Below are 16,439 nucleotides of genomic sequence, written 5' to 3'. Positions count from 1 at the left end.
TTAGTTAGACAAATAAGCTGGTGTGATGATAATACAGGCAGGAATAAAGGCACCCAGCTTTTGTATTTTGAAAGGTGTGGAAACAAAAAAAGATCATATATTCTGAAGTTCTGAGAGCAAGTGTAATACTAGAAAAAAGTGAGAATTACCTAAAATCAAGATAAAGGAATTATTCAAATCAGCTATCCTATAACTTGAAACTATGATTCCATCCTTCCCAGTTCTTGCAGTTACCTCTATATAAATGATTTTCTTTATATTATGCAATAAATTCTGTAAAGTTACTTCTGTGTCCACATCCTAGTTTCTGCTTCCTATGCTTTCCTAGTTAATCTTTTCTTAGCTGTCCATTTCCTTGTCCTAATCTAATAGAGTGGACAGACAGAGATGAAGGAGTGACAAAGAAAGGATTTCATGTAATGCAGTGGCAAAAAGGGTATGATCCTTTTAAGAATCCCTTGATTAATATGCCTTTTTATTATACTAATTAATTGTATTTATTCTCTAGAAGATTAAAACCAGAAGAGCAGTAGTGAAGACAAACTGAGAAAAAATTATTCCCCACAATTGAAAAAGATAGGGGTTCACTATCATAATATATAAAGAGCCCTTTCAAATCAATGAGGGGTAAATAAAAGAATATGGTAGATAATGGGACAAAGAACATAACGTGGGTGGGCATGTGAAGCATTGTGTGAGACTTCTCTTCTCCTTAGACTTTCAAATAGGAAGGGAAAAAATATAATTGGTGATTATTCAAATAAATTAAAAGTGACCTTTAATGTGACCATCTACTAAAAATGTTTACAAATGTTCACAGTTAGCATTTGAATTTTACCAGCAATGAAAGTTAATGCAAAGTTTCAATATTCTAGTTGCAGAATTGTTCAGCAAAAAGCTTCAGCAAAGAAAAATGCATTATTATCTAAGGGGCACTGTTAAATTATCTACTCTTACATGGGGATTTTACTATAATTTAGGAGAACTCTGGAAAATGAATAAACTATGGTGAACTTAGACCACATAATAAAGATAAAATATTTTTTGTTTCTTCACATACTCTTCACCTGTTCTCCATAAAATCCTTCTGACTAAGCCAACTTACAGTTACTGTAATGCTTCAAAATGAATTAGTCTTTCGGGAGGGCAGTATAAAATTACCTTGAGAATACAATATGAATTGTTCTTTTATTTTTAATTTTTATTTATTTTATTTTTGGCTGCATTGGGTCTTCGTTGCTGCACATGGGCTTTCTCTAGTTGCGGCGAGCAGAGCTACTCTGTTGCGGTGTGCAGGCTTCTCATTGCGGTGGCTTCTCTTGTTTCGGAGCACGGGCTCTAGGCGCACGGGCTTCAGTAGTTGTGGCTCGCGGGCTCTAGAGCGCAGGCTCAGTAGTTGTGGCGCATGGGCTTATAGCTCTGTGGCATGTGGGATCTTCCCGGACCAGGGCTCGAACCCGTGTCCCCTGCATTGGCAGGCGGATTATGAATTTTCTTAAGCAAGTTCTGCTTCAGACTACATTCACAAAGCTGTAGAGAGTATGCTTGTCTGGAGGTAACTAGAAGTTCAGGGTTACTTCTGCAGCACACACAGTTATTTGGATGTCTGTCCAAAGATTTTCAGTATACCCTTTCAGTATCTTAACAGTTCACCCACTTCAAATCAAGTCCATCCCATTATTTAAACACACTAGGAATGTGGTAACTGCTTAAATATTAAATTAGTAGTTAAACCAGAAGTCAAGTTCTAATGATGATGGTGGGCTGCTGGCTCTGTCAGGATTCTCCTTCCTGTTCCAGGTAATTAGGGAAGCAGGCAGGTAGTTGTGGAAGAAAAGTGCTTGGAGGAGCATAGGTCTTTGCAGTAAATGCAACAAGCAGTGAAAAATTTCTCTGCAAGTAACTGAAACAATGAAGTGCTATGTATTCTCTGTATATCTATGTAAAAATTATTTCTTTACAGGATAGGAACCATGTGGATAGCTTTGCTTCTTGAGTCTTTTTTTTTTTGTAAAGAATAATAACCAGATCAATAAAGGATTTTTATCAGGTAATATTTTTTCTAGTTCTCAGAGGATGTAATTTACCCTTAATGGGAATTTGGAGAATTAGATGTCCTGTGACATCTCCTGATCTGATTGCTACGAACTGTGATGCACTTAGTTTGACACAAGGAGTTTTTTTCTATTCTGTCCATGATCATTTTTGGATTGGTATTACTCTGTAAGGTTCAAATTCATGACCACGTGAGGCTCCATGACTTTTGGGGTAAAAGTCATGTTTTTTTATTAAGAATACTGGATGCATGAAAATCAGCTTATGACTCTACAGTTTCTGCTTTTTCTCCTTCAATTAAGTAGGTAAGAGATATAAAAAAGAATCATGAAATTAATAAGAAAGGGGTCTTAAAATTTACATGTGAAAGTGTATCTGAATTTATTGACCTATTTTAAGTTATTTGGCATCTATTGAGAGAGACAAAGAATTGAGAGTCTAGCAATGTCATGGCAATATTCAAGTATACCTGAAGTATGGTCTAGAAGCTTCTGCGTAGACACTCAAATTTATTTTTAAAAAGCCTTTACCAGGGGAAGCATAAGTCCCCACTCCTTCAGTATGGGCTGCACATGGTAACTTCCAGGCAAAGAGTACAGTAAGGAAAATGGGAGAAAAAGTAAGTAGCTTTATAGTGTAGAAGCCTTGACAGTCAGTACCTCAGCCAGGTAATCAAGGTCAACATCAACAGTGATGAATCACATTCATAGTGTAGACCCTTGATGTGATGTGGTTAAAGTGTTACTTTACCAACATGGCCTTCCTTCCAAAAACACATAATGCTAGTCTAATCATGAGAAAAACATCAAACCACAATTTTAGTAAATTAGAAAAAAAAGACCTTCCATGATGTAACTAAGTGTGGACATGAACACAAATTTATTATCACATGTCAGTTAAGGACAGAGTGGCTAAATCTTTCTCACTATTGCTAGAATTGAAATTAAATTGTCAGTTGACATTGATTACTCTCACAAAGGTTAAGTAATGTTAGGGGGAAATGGCTTAGAAACAAGCTTAAAACTCCTTATAAATACTAGCACTAGGAAACAGATGAATATCAAAGCATGCTAGATTACTGTAGTAGGTATAAAAATTAAGCCTAGGTCTCCAAAGAGGTAGGTAGTAACTTAGCCTTGAAGAGGAAACTGCTTGATATTTCAGAACAGAATATTGTTATCCTAGTGAGGCTATCTGGTTAATTAGGATGGCTTTTATATCAAATAGGAATCAGGTTATGTCAAACACACACACACACACATGCACACTTCTGAAACAGAAAGGGTTACACACATACATACACATCAAAGTACTTGTTGATGGCTTTTTGGTGCTCTTTTATCTACCAGATAACATGGAAACCCTGTAATAACATAGAAATCTATCAGAGTTTTAGAAGTACAGACTTTCCTAGATTTAATTGTTTTTAAAGAAGAACATTTAACTTGAGGATTTATTTTCCATGTGAAGTCTTGGGGGAAAACATCTGGTCTTAAACCTGTTTATTTTAAATACACAAATTTTTAAAAATCCTTGTCTGATTTAATTGGTTTGTAGGAAAGTAGATTATGCACTGGTTACATATTTTATATAGAACAAAATGATTTCTAAGTTCTAGAATGTACTAAAAACGCAAAGACCTAAGAAAATTCTATAATACAGATAACCAAGAGCAATGTGCATTACTGCATTGCATGTTTCTCATAAAATGTAGACAGGTTTCTAGTAGAATGCCTGCATTTGATTTTACGGGCCTCTCACTGCTGTGGCCTCTCCCGTTGTGGAGCACGGGCCCTGGATGCGCAGGCTCAGTGGCCATGGCTTATGGGCCCAGCTGCTCCGCGGCATGTGGGATCTTCCCGGACCGGGGCACGAACCCGCGTCCCCTGCATCGGCAGGCGGACTCTCAACCACTGCGCCACCAGGGAAGCCCTTGATTGTTTTTAAACTACCCTTTTGCTGTTTTTTTCCTAGGCCCTTTCTACAATATGTAGGAGAAACTAATCCATTTATTCTTTACATAATACGGCTCTTGAGGGACAATGTGAGCTCCTTCCATCTATTAATCAGAGTAAACTAAGTGAGTTTATTTTAACAGATGTGCAATGGCAGATACATTCTCAAAACCAGATGTCTTAAGAACTGAAAGGTATGTACTTTACACATCAAATAAACATCGTTCTCTTTTTATATTCTAGTGCACTGACAGGCAGAATTCCCCAGTCACATCACCGGGATCCTCTCCCCTTGCACAGCGAAGAAAGCCACATCCAGACCCTCTCCAGATCCCACATTTAAGCCTGCCACCAGTGCCTCCTCGCCTGGATCTAATTCAGAAAGGCGTAGTTCGGTCTCCCTGTGGCAGCCCAACTGGTTCACCAAAGGTAAATCAATTTTATTAGAAACATAGATAATAATTTTATGTGATGATTATTGATTGCTTAGGTTTTTAAAATTCTGTTACTCATATTTCTTATGCTCTTGTTTGTGAACAACTTTGATGGGTCTCTCATTTTGTTTATAGTGAGTCCACTATCATATCCCTTGCTTTATTGCTATAAAAGTTACATAATTATTCAGAGAAGGCACATGTCTGTAACGGCCCCCTGATTTGCTAAAATAAACAGCAGAGTAAGTATAGTTATTCTGTAAAATGGATTTAAAAGGTCATTACATGTATTAAAATAAATTGCATGCTCTTATTAAATGATATTTTACACTCATTTTCATAGTGCCTTGACAAGAAAAATGTTATGGGAGTATGTTTGCCTAGGGCTTAAGATGTGATAGATATCACCCATGTTTCAGGGTGACTCCGAAGAGGGAATTATATGTACCTTTTATACCTGAAGGAATTAATTACAAAGAATTACAGTATTTGCAAAGTAATTGCATTACTGTTTAATATTAAAGACATAATTCTATCTGTACATCTAAGCCCACAGTTTTAGTTCTGTGCAGACTTTTTTTCCAAATTTGAAAAGGGAATATTTTGCTTTATTAAATATAAGATTTTAAATATTAATCCCATTCGGTAATATGCGTTATGGTCTAAAACTATTTGGAAGCACAGTATTTTAATAGTATTGGACTTTTCTACATTATAATTAACATGGTTTTAAGATCATATTAAGACTTTTTAGGATGTTATTTAGTGAGAATTATGTAAACACACATTTCTTCGCTAATATTTTCAAACAATAAAAGCACAAATCATTCATCAGATGGACTATGTAAATGAAAATAAAAACTGTGAAAGTCACATAGATTCAATTCAGGAGCTTATACCTTCATATTCCACATAAGAATCAGACTGATTTTTTTTTTTTTAAGATCCATAAAACTCAAGTGAGGTCTGTAAATAATGCTGCTCTATTATTTGTGAATTTTCACTATTCTGGTAATAACTGTTAAAGAACCAGAGCACATTTCCCCCTTGTCACTTGCTCTGTATTATAGAGGTGAACACAAAAGTAACAAAACCAACATTTTCAGTCTTCCAAAGATATTACAAATCAAGGTGCTCTTTTTTTTTTTTTTTGTGGTACGCGGGCCTCTTACTGTTGTGGCCTCTCCCGTTGCGAGCACAGGCTCCGGATGCACAGGCTCAGCGGCCATGGCTCACGGGCCCAGCCGCTCCGCGGCATGTGGGATCTTCCCGGACCGGGGCACGAACCCATGTCCCCTGCATCGGCAGGCAGACTCTCAACTACTGCACCACCAGGGAAGCCCAAGGTGCTCTTTTAAAAAGTAAAACAACAACAACTTTGATAGTTTCTGCTGTCTCTCCTAAATCACAGAAACATGCAAATAAAATAATTAATGACATTATTATTTTAATGTCAGCCAGTCAAAATCACCATATAATTTTGATATTCTGCTACGTTTTCCTGTAGTCCTTATAATCCTAACATTTGAGTTTACATATTCATTTTCTACAAAGAAATCTTAATGAAATATATTTGAGTTTTTCATTAATTTTTTAAACTTTCATTACTTGGTGATAAAAGAAACTCATTAAAAGATGGCACAGGAATGTAATAAAGCCCTACTATGGCTTAGAAAACAAAAGCAATAGTATACTAGTCTGGAAGTCATTTCAGTGCATGGAACCTCTTTTAATTTCTTTTTCCTCTTGTGTTTCTTTAGTCTTCTCCTTGCATGGTGAGAAAACAAGACAAACCACTCCCAGCACCACCACCTCCCTTAAGAGACCCTCCTCCTCCTCCACCTGAGAGACCTCCCCCAATCCCCCCTGACAATAGACTGAGTCGTCACTTCCTTCACATGGAAAGTGTGCCTTCCAGAGACCAGCCGATGCCTCTGGAAGCCTGGTGCCCTCGGGATGTGCTTGGGACTAATCAGTCAGTGGGATGTCGCCTCCTAGGGGATGCCTCTCCAAAGCCTGGAATCACAGCGAGTTCAAATGTAAATGGAAGGCACAGTAGAATGGGCTCTGACCCAGTGCTTATGCGGAAACACAGACGCCATGATTTGCCTTTAGAAGGAGCCAAGGTAAATACTCAAAGCTGAAGCTAAATAATCTGCTTATAGTCTTCTGATAAGAGGTAGTATAAAAGGTGGAGTGGTGTTTTTTTCGCCTAGTATGACACTTCCCTGCAGGTCTTTAATTATCTGCAAATTATAAATAATCAGAAGCTCATTAAAACTTGAACCTAACAGAAGTCAGGAAGGAGGTTCTAAATAATGATTTAATTTTCATATGAAGACACCAGACAATTTGCCAGAGGTTTAGTTCACCTTCCCTTATTTCATCTACAAAATTTTTTCCTATTAATGTTGTCAGTGGGAGAATCAGCAGTCTTTTTTATTTAACTCTCCTACTTCTATCTAACTTGAAAAAAAAGTTGTATGATTATAGCATATCATCAATCAGTCATTGGAGTTATTGTCGGCTGGGACAGCACACCTTAGGCAGCCAGGTAGAATGAACTTCTCACATACATAAAAACACCAGGTCCAGTTCATTGTTGGAAAGCAAGGTCTTTCTCTATAAAACTGAAAGACTGTCACACATGTTGAGTTCTAACATTAAAGGATATTACCACTGTCATTTATACGTACAGAAAAGAATTTAAGCATTCAGGGAACCGAAGAGGCAGCAGCAGAAATCATTGAGTTTCGAACCCTCAGTGGGCCCCTGGCAGAGCTGTCCTGTAATGTTTTCTGGTATTTGTGTCCATGATATTTTTGACTCAGGTCAGATCGTCACCATCTTCCTTCAGCTGAAGGAGGCTTTGCCTCTTTTGAAGACTGTAATATTTAAGTGTTCCCATCTCTTTTGATCTTAAGTTGTTATTTTAGGGGAGTAGACTATTCCTTCAAAATAATAGTTTGTAGTTGGTGAGTTAATCAAGAAACAAAGAAGTGTGAAGAATGACAGGTACTAAATTCCTGTATGTGTGTACACACATGTGTGCACATGCACATGTGTGAAGGAAAACTCTGTATAAGATTTAATTATTAGTGATATTCTAGGGTAGCCAGGATAGCAAGAGTCAAAATTGTCTACTCAGGCACTCAAAACACAGGGGAAGAGTGGTGGTGGTTTGCCGTAACTCTTTGTTAGTGCCTTGTTGGTACCTGCGGGCTTTCATCTATTATAAATATGAAAATCTGTAAAGGTTTTCTTCAAGGTCATGCAAAGGTGATGTAAATGGAAGAGCAAGCACTGATAAAAGCATTTTTATAATGTTCTCTGAAAATGGAGAGCTTATCTTCAAAAGTATGTTTCTACAACCTAGAATCTTGATCAGAAGGACCTGCCTTTTTTTTTCCAGTGATTTTTTTCTTCCCTTTAGTCTCTATTACTTTTCATTCATACATGATCACACTTGCCTTAAGGAGAGTGTTCAGAAGAGCTCCGACATGAATGGTTATGTCTTAGCAACATATTACAATTTACTTCCTGAATGGACTTCAGAAATACTTAAGATATAATAATTATCTTGGGCAATTCACTTGTTTCAGGGTTCTTCTTAGATAATATGTTATACAGTCTTAGCACTAAATAAACCTGCCCTTGTAAGCCCTAGAATACAGGCTATTAATTTTTGTATGGATGGTGGTTGTTTTAAATTGGGGTTGTAATTTCTTAGGTTATAGGCATGAAATTTTATTTTTATTATATTAACTATAGGTATGAAGTATTAGTAGTAATTTCAGTTATAAAGATTCCTTTACATGTTTTCTATGTGAACTTTCATGTCCTGATCATTGATACATGTTAATATCCCAGAGAACATTGAGTAAAGTGCAAAATTTGTCTTATTAAAAGCTGAATTTGTTTAGTTCTATCTAAATTAGGCTCATTAAAATTCATGAAGGTCTAATCTCATATGTTGTATGTATTAGCATTGCAATGCTTATATTCTCAAAGTTACTTTCAAGTTACAACTAGATGAACATTTTTACCAAAATTAGACATCTAAGATTTCTCATTTCAGTATAGTTGTTTGACTTTTAAGGCAGTTTATAAAGAAGGATTTATACATAATGTGTTAAATGCTATAAAAGAGACCATGTCTCCCCTTATTCTCCTCTTTTATTATCTTTTGAAGGAAAAATGGGTCCACTTCAGTAGACCACAAGGTATACCACAACTGACATAAAGCAGAAAAAGCCCAATTCCTCTTCTTATTTCACTGTTGGGAGACTTAGAGGCTAGCTTCAACCGATGGAAGACTGCGTCCATCTAGGATCCTGTAATTCTCAGTCTCTGCATGATCCTGGGTTGGAGTTTGTTTGTTTCTTTTTCTTTTTTTTTTTTTTTTTTTTTTTTGCGGTACGCGGGCCTCTCACTATTGTGGCCTCTCCCGTTGCGGAGCACAGGCTCCGGACACGCAGGCCCAGCGGCCATGGCTCACGGGCCCAGCCGCTCCGCGGCATGTGGGATCCTCCCAGACCGGGGCACGAACCCATGTCCCCTGCATCGGCAGGCGACTCTCAACCACTGCGCCACCAGGGAAGCCCTGGAGTTTGTTTCTTAACTTAACGTCTCTGTAGTTCCTCAATCCAGATTGATTTAATTACATATTTGTAAGCACTTTCTACATACAGGTGTTCTCCTAGTGTTCAGGATAACCAGAATCCCAGTGTTCTCTCCCCTTTCAAATTTAACAAAATGTTTTTATAGAAGAGGAACTGTTTAACTCCTTTAGGCAGAAGTAAAAATGATAAGGCAAACCTGATAGCTGCATTTTAACAAAACTAAAAATCTGATCAACATAGATCCACCAGGCTCTGGAATCAGACCTGAGTTTTACTTCCTGTTCTAGAATTCACTGGCTTTGTGGATGCAAGCAACTTACTACATCTATGCCCTCAATTCCACTTATTTCCCTTACTTTATGAAATGAAATAATAATAGGACCTAGTTTCTAGGAGAATAGTTACCCTCCAAATATCTAAGCCCCTATACCCCTTGGTTATGGAATAAAACCAAACTAGATGTGGAGTCTTAGTATAAGTTGTAACAGTTCATTTTCATTTAAAATAGTTGTCCTTATTTTTTTTGAATTTAAAACCAAAATCATTATCTCTTTCTCCCCTTCCTCTCTGCTTTTATTTAGCATAGTGCCTAATGAATACTCAGCAAACACTCAATAACTGGGTTGCTGAATTATTACAGTTAGGTTGATGACAGAGGGGAAAGAGGATATGCGCGCTGGGGTTGGAGGTGGGCTGGGGTAGGGCAGGAAAGGGCTTAGAGGAAGAAGATGTCTGTGGTACACCAGGAGCGTAGACAGTTTTTTTAATGTATTTTTCCAGCACTCGCCTTCAGCCAAAGGTAAAATGTAACTTTCTTGTTTAAAATAGGATTTTTTACTCTTTTAGAAAAGTAGGCATTTTCTATAGATAGATCACGTATTCACAATAAGAGGGAAACAAGGGAGAAGGGTTGAAGAAGAAGGGGAAATGACTTTGATTTAAAAAGACTTGTATATTAATGAAAGTGGTAAGTATTACAATATATTCTCACCCTCCATACCTAGTGTACAGTCTTTAAAAATTTTTTTTAATGTTACCATGGGAATAAAGGGTATAGGGATTTAGATACTTGGAGGCTGATGTGTTGTCTTCACATAACCCGTCAGTCTCTCCAAGTGTAAGCAAATACATTGCTGTGTCAAATAGTAACAACTATCGTTCAGACTTGTTTTCATTCAAGGAAATATCTCAAATTAAATATCATCTGCCCATTTTAAAGATAAGAAAACTTAGATGAGTACTAAAAGTTTAACATTAAGTGTACATATGTAATACCATAAGGGGAATTCATGAAACTAAACACTCTATAGAGTGAGGACTTGCTCCCCTTTGTTGTGTGTCCTCTGTCAGTGTGCCAGTTCCCATCGTCCATTAGAACCATTTGCCCTTTTTATTTGCATCTTTCCTAGATAAATGGTAAGGGAAGCAAGGATAAATTAAATTCTAATTACTCTATTTGCTAACTGTAAAGAGCTCTAAGGAATAAAGCCCTCTAATTCATCATTAAAATGAAGTGTAAGAATTTTTTGTGACTTTCATTTATTCCCATTTCTCTTCTCCCTCCCACCTAGCATAATCAAGTTAGCTAAGGTAATACTTTACTTTTTAACATGAACCTGAAAGCTAAGAGTTGTTAGGTTTATTTACCTTATTTTATTTTATTGGTAAGAGATTTCTTTCCTATAGGACTGTTTCCATTCCCTCAAATTCTAGCCACATTATAAACCTGTTCCTTAATTAATACTTTGTTGGCTAGATATTTATTTATTGTTGTTGGTTTGTTTGTTTTAATTACTTTATTGCACGAAAATGTTTTAAAATATCATTGGAAACTTGAAATGTATCTCCTTATATCTAGATACTAACACTGTGTTCAACTATCTTTATTTGTTCCTCTTAAAAGATTAAGAATGCTACTGTTTCTTATGTGATAAAAACGATCTCTGACTTATGTTACTTCAAGTGACATTATTCTAAAATGACCTTGTGTACAATAATCTGTTGAAGATGTTGCTAGATGAATACATAGAATGATTCCTCTTTTTGAGATTGTGGCTTTTGCTATTTTGGTGGAGAGGCACATGTTTATAAGAATGAACTTAAACTTATCTATGAATCTCAGGTGTTGTCTTTCAGAAAATAAGTCCTCTGTGTACACAGGTTTCATTTTTAATCTAATGTTTCTGAAGGATAAATTATAGTGATATTTTTGGTGTAGTGTATGTGTGGGCTTACATGTGTGGGATGGGGGAAGGGGGTTGTGTTTGGGGGTTTGTAATTAAAAAGGTTTTTCTTAATTGTGCTAAGATTATCACAATTGTGTTTGTTTTCCCTACATCTCAAGGGTCCCAAATGCTTTAACATTAATTCTTAGACAATATCTGAATCATAGGGAGATATTTCAAACTTAAAAATTAGGATGAAATGTTATCTTGAGGCATGTGAAAAATATTAATACAGGGTAACCTAGAGTAACCTAGAGTTTATAATAAATTTTGTGATAGCTCAGATTATACTTCTTCCACGGGTAGTATAAATTCCCCTTAATGTATTCTTATTCCTTCAGCCTCTTTCAGTTAAATGAGTAGGATGTTCAAGACACTGTGGCGAATACAAAATGAATCAAGCACAGTCTAGTGAGGATGAGACAGGTATATAATTAAGGGATGAGGCATAGGAGAAGCATCCAGAATATATAATGTGGGATGCCCTAGGGGAAGAAACATTCCAATTGAGATGCAGGGTAAAAGAAGGAATAAAGAAAGCTTCATGCAAGAGGGATCTGTAGACATTAAAAGATCAGTAGGTGGTGGTGGTGTAGACATGACAGGAAGGAATAGCATGGAGGTGGGAAGATAAGCCCAGTGCAGGAAGTCAATTTTGGACAGACTCTAGGGCATACAGAGAGAGTAAGTACGGTAGGTAAAATTACGGCAATATAAACTGAAAGCAGTTACGGAGTGGAGTGTCTCCTATTCTATACTAAGTTAATCTTTAACTTGGTTGACCAAAAAGAGCTTTGAAAACTTTTTTGGCAGAGGAATGATAGGATCAGAATATTTAAGTTGGTAGCATGTCCAATGGGATTGTGGTAAATTTGCAACAGTGAACTAGGAAGGCAGAAGAAAAAGATGTTTCCTTAGTTGAGAGTTTAAGAAGGCCTGAATCAGTGAGATTTCAGTGTGAACTGCTTCAGTTGATACTATCCATCTACACATTTGAGGAACTACTGTTTTCTCCTGTTTGCAAAAGGCTTTGCAGATTTCCAGAGGACGTAAAATATTTATTTTTGGCTCAAAAAGTTGTGACTTACTGCAGTCTCTAAAGTAGTTTTAGATAAAATGATTTTGTCTAATGAAACGGTTGCAGGTGGGAACATGGAGTTCAGAATGAAATAATCGTAAATCTTGTCATCCAGCCGCTTTAGATGAACAGAAACATGAACATCATTTTAGTACCTGCATTTTTAGGTCCTTTACAAACATGTATGTATGCACATATATAGTATAATGTAAGTCAGTCAGCAGTCAGTGTTCATTTGAGCCCTACTGTGTGTAAAGCATTGAAGGAATGTCCTATAAAATGAGGAAATCAGTCTTTGTCCTGAAAAAGATTCATGTAGAACTAATACAACAGAAATTTATTCCCATAGCTCCCTTTTATTTTATAATTGCTGAAATTTTACTATGTATCAACAGTGCATTAGATACTTGCTCCTATTAAAACAAATAATTGCATATAAACCCATATTACATTTCCCAGAATGAATTTTAAATGTGTTTATGACAGAAGCGTCAAGGAGATTTGATTGCAGAAATCATACATTGTATCCATTCTGGCAACAATTGCACAGGACTCAAATTAAGGATGACTTTATATGCCCATTATACAATGAGCACTTGTGATTTGACACATGTATTTGTTGGTTAAAAGGGATTTTTTTATATTAGAGGTTTTCATTGAACTGTACAATAATTAATATCTATTGAGACATTTCTCTAGCAAAATCGAAAAAACTCTGCCTTGTTCTGTTATTTGGTCCATAGTCAGAAACCCTAAGAGATATTTTTGTCATAGTGTATCTCTAGTGTATTGAATCTAATGAGAAATCAAAGCTGTAGCACAGGACTTATTTTTAGAGTGATACCTTAATGCTATAAAATTTATATTGTGTAGCTTTAAATTGCAAACATTGATATATTTCAAATGGATTCTTTAAACATGTTCCTTTTCTTAAGTTGGTAGGGAAGGATATGGCCTTTTCCATTTTGCACTCTAAAGCTTTAACACCATTTTAGAACTGAGGGGTGAAAAGAGAAATTGGTAGGTCATTGACTGGGTTATCTAGAACTATTCAAGTTACATCACATTCTTTTTGCCACAAATCAGCCGACACCTTTTAAATATGAACTAGTAAAGAGTTTGGGAAAGAGCTTCATGATAAAACCCTAATGATTAAAGGTCTTAAAATATGTTTAATCTGTCCTTGCAAAGTTACTCTTTTTTTCTTTTAAGTTGCTTTCATTTCAAGTTGTTGGATTAGTTAAGAGCAGTTGTTCAGACAGGTCCCATATGTAACTGAGCAATCTGGAAACCAGAATTTCCGAGTTCTGAGTAAACACTGGCTCTCTATGGTACCTTAGGAGCAAGGTAACAATTTTGGTTTGTGTTGTTCACACACCAAAAATTATATTTAAAATTGCTTGCACTCTGAAAGCCAGACCAGGTCTCTAGTTACCAGTAGTGCTAAAGCTTCAGCCTTGAAAGAACAAAGGCATTTCTGATTATACTCATGTATTGTTTTTTTTTTTTTGGTTTTTTTTTTTGGTTTTTTTTTTGCGGTATGTGGGCCTCTCCCTGTTGTGGCCTCTCCCGTTGCGGAGCACAGGCTCCAGACACGCAGGCTCAGCGGTCATGGCTCACGGGCCCAGCCGCTCCGTGGCATGTGGGATCTTCCCAGACCGGGGTCCGAACCTGTGTCCCCTGCATCGGCACGCGGACTCTCAACCACTGCGCCACCAGGGAAGCCCTCATGTATTGTTTTAACAAGAAGTTTAGAAATGTTCTGTTAACCCCAGAGAGATATAATTTAGAACACTTTTATTTGGGAGGAATTGAAATAAGAATTGCACTAGTGCTCCTTTTTTCTTTATTGAATCCTTACAGAGAATGCTAACTTTTCAATAAAAACTGACCATGTTTGGGGACTTTTACTATTTATCTAGCTATCTATATGATTTATAGAAATTATAGCATCTCCTTTCAATATGTTTAAGAATCAGATTGTATTTTATTTTTTCACATAAAAAATGGTGCTACTTTCTGGTGGTGGTAAATAATCACTATGGTGCTCCTAACTCCTAAGTAAATTATATGATATTTCACTTGTTCAAATAAACTGAAATTATATATTCTCTTCAAAATTATAGATTGTCTAAGAACTGCTGTTGTTTTAAGGTCCTCCAGAAGTTAAATTCTAAACTAACCCTTTGATTTCCTTTCAGGTCTTTTCCAATGGTCACCTGGGAAGTGAAGAATATGATGTTCCTCCCCGGCTTTCTCCTCCCCCTCCAGCTGCCACCGTTCTCCCCAGCATCAGGTGAGTTTTACTGAATTTGGAGATCAACTGTCCATGCATAAAGTTGTTATAAAGAGTGGTTTTGAGGTTCTTAGTACAGAAAGTACAGGGGTGAATATGCATCAATAAAAATGAACCAGCTGGATTTTTAAACTAAAGTACCAGAAATTGAGATCCTTTCTGATTCTTTGCTGATAACTACAACATTTTTGAGACTTACCTACACTCTGAGATTACACATAAAGCAACAGAGAAAAAGCTAAGTCTTCCCTGCATCCAAGAAGAGGCTCAAGTAGCACAATGAGCTCTCCTTTCCAATTCATGTCTCTTCCTTAGAGGTATCACGTTTATCCCACTACCCAGTTTGACATGATAAAATAATCTTTGGTTCCTCCAGTTTTCTCATTTTTCAAATCCATTCTGCCACTAAGTCCTGTTGATTGTTCTTTTAAAGTTTTTCATATTCAGCTAATCTTCCCATTGCCCTAGTTCTGGCTTATAATGGGACAACTGAAAGAGCCTTCTACCTGATCATATGATATGATCTCAGAATGGAATATCAATGGATTTTAAAGCTAGAAAAATGAGTTAAACTAGGTGTCTCATTTGAAAAAATGGGGACACAAGAAGCATATCAGACAGTTAAGGGATAGTGTCTATCCAAATCAAACCTGGATAAAACCAAGTCTCCTGATGGCCATTTTCCTACTCTATATTAAATCAGGCTGCCTGTCTTTCCTCCAGTATATTTTATTCAGGTAGCTGATTTAATTTAAATTCTGCTTTCCCCAGATCACTTTCCTACTCAAAGCCCAACATTGTTCTTTCTTTCCTTCTAAATTAATTCTGTGCTCTCCTGGTATCAGTAAGATCCACAGAATTTTACCCAATTAAAATATCGTTCAGGAATTCTAATGCTTGCCCTCTAATCTTGTCTTGATTTTTTCCCCTGGTTTTATGAGTCTTTCATGCTGTTCCCTCCTGTGCACCAAGTTTTCAGAATCTTTATTCTGAAGATCCATGTCTCAGACTCTATTTCTGTATGAAAACTTCTGTGACTTCAGTCATAATGATGGTAATAAGACTGATTCTCATTCCTCCTTCTAGAGTTTATTTTCTACACATTTAATTATGTACTTTACTGTTTTCTAATACTAAAGCACCTCTCCACATTAAAAAGATTATAAGGTTTTAAGGGCAAAAACCTTTTCTCGTAATCTCTGCTTCTCCCTTAACACCTTACTGTTTGCTGTTTAATGAGTATACTGATAGTACTTGGTTGCTTGGTGGATTGACTTTATCATCTGCTAAGATCCTCATTTCTAACTGAAAGTCTTAGAGCATCTTCGCTCCTTCCTCTGCTGGTCACTGGGTGCAAAAGAACGATAAGCTAGATACCAGCTCCCAAGAAATTTACCATCTACTTTAAAATAAAGTTAACGTACATGAAATCACAAGATTGCACTAGACTGTATGCATCTAACGTGTTAGTTTTTATATAAGCTTGGAGAATAGACTATTATAGACTTTGTAAGTCAAGGATGTCTTATAGAGAGGATGGAAATTTCCTGAGTCATGGAGGATGGGCACAATTGGGAAGGAGTGTGCATGAGAAAAAGCATGAGTGTGAAATTTGACATCATTTAGGGGGCAGTGGGAAACTAAGCATTGGACCATTCTTTAGTGGCCACTTTTCTCGGAGCTGGCAGATATGTAGCAGACATAGAAGTTAGAAGCAAATATATATATTCTGTGTAGTAGGTTGTACATCAGTAATAACATATGATATTGTAGC

At 36.6% G+C, this 16,439-nt stretch overlaps 1 protein-coding gene across 3 annotated transcripts in view; it reads left to right on the top strand.

Annotated features, from left to right (window-relative positions):
* CBLB (Cbl proto-oncogene B) overlaps positions 1-16,439 on the top strand; it is a 208,714-nt gene that overhangs the window by 151,121 nt on the left and 41,154 nt on the right. For all 3 annotated transcript variants that reach the window (XM_060098741.1, XM_060098742.1, XM_060098740.1), the window contains 3 exons: positions 4,254-4,439; positions 6,205-6,570; positions 14,571-14,665. In XM_060098741.1, the coding sequence (XP_059954724.1) occupies positions 4,254-4,439; positions 6,205-6,570; positions 14,571-14,665 (647 nt within the window). The remainder of the gene's footprint in view (positions 1-4,253; positions 4,440-6,204; positions 6,571-14,570; positions 14,666-16,439) is intronic.

Source organism: Mesoplodon densirostris, chromosome 5, assembly GCF_025265405.1.
Source record: "Mesoplodon densirostris isolate mMesDen1 chromosome 5, mMesDen1 primary haplotype, whole genome shotgun sequence".
Lineage (NCBI taxonomy): Eukaryota > Metazoa > Chordata > Mammalia > Artiodactyla > Ziphiidae > Mesoplodon > Mesoplodon densirostris.
This window is presented reverse-complemented; position numbering and strand designations above follow the sequence as displayed.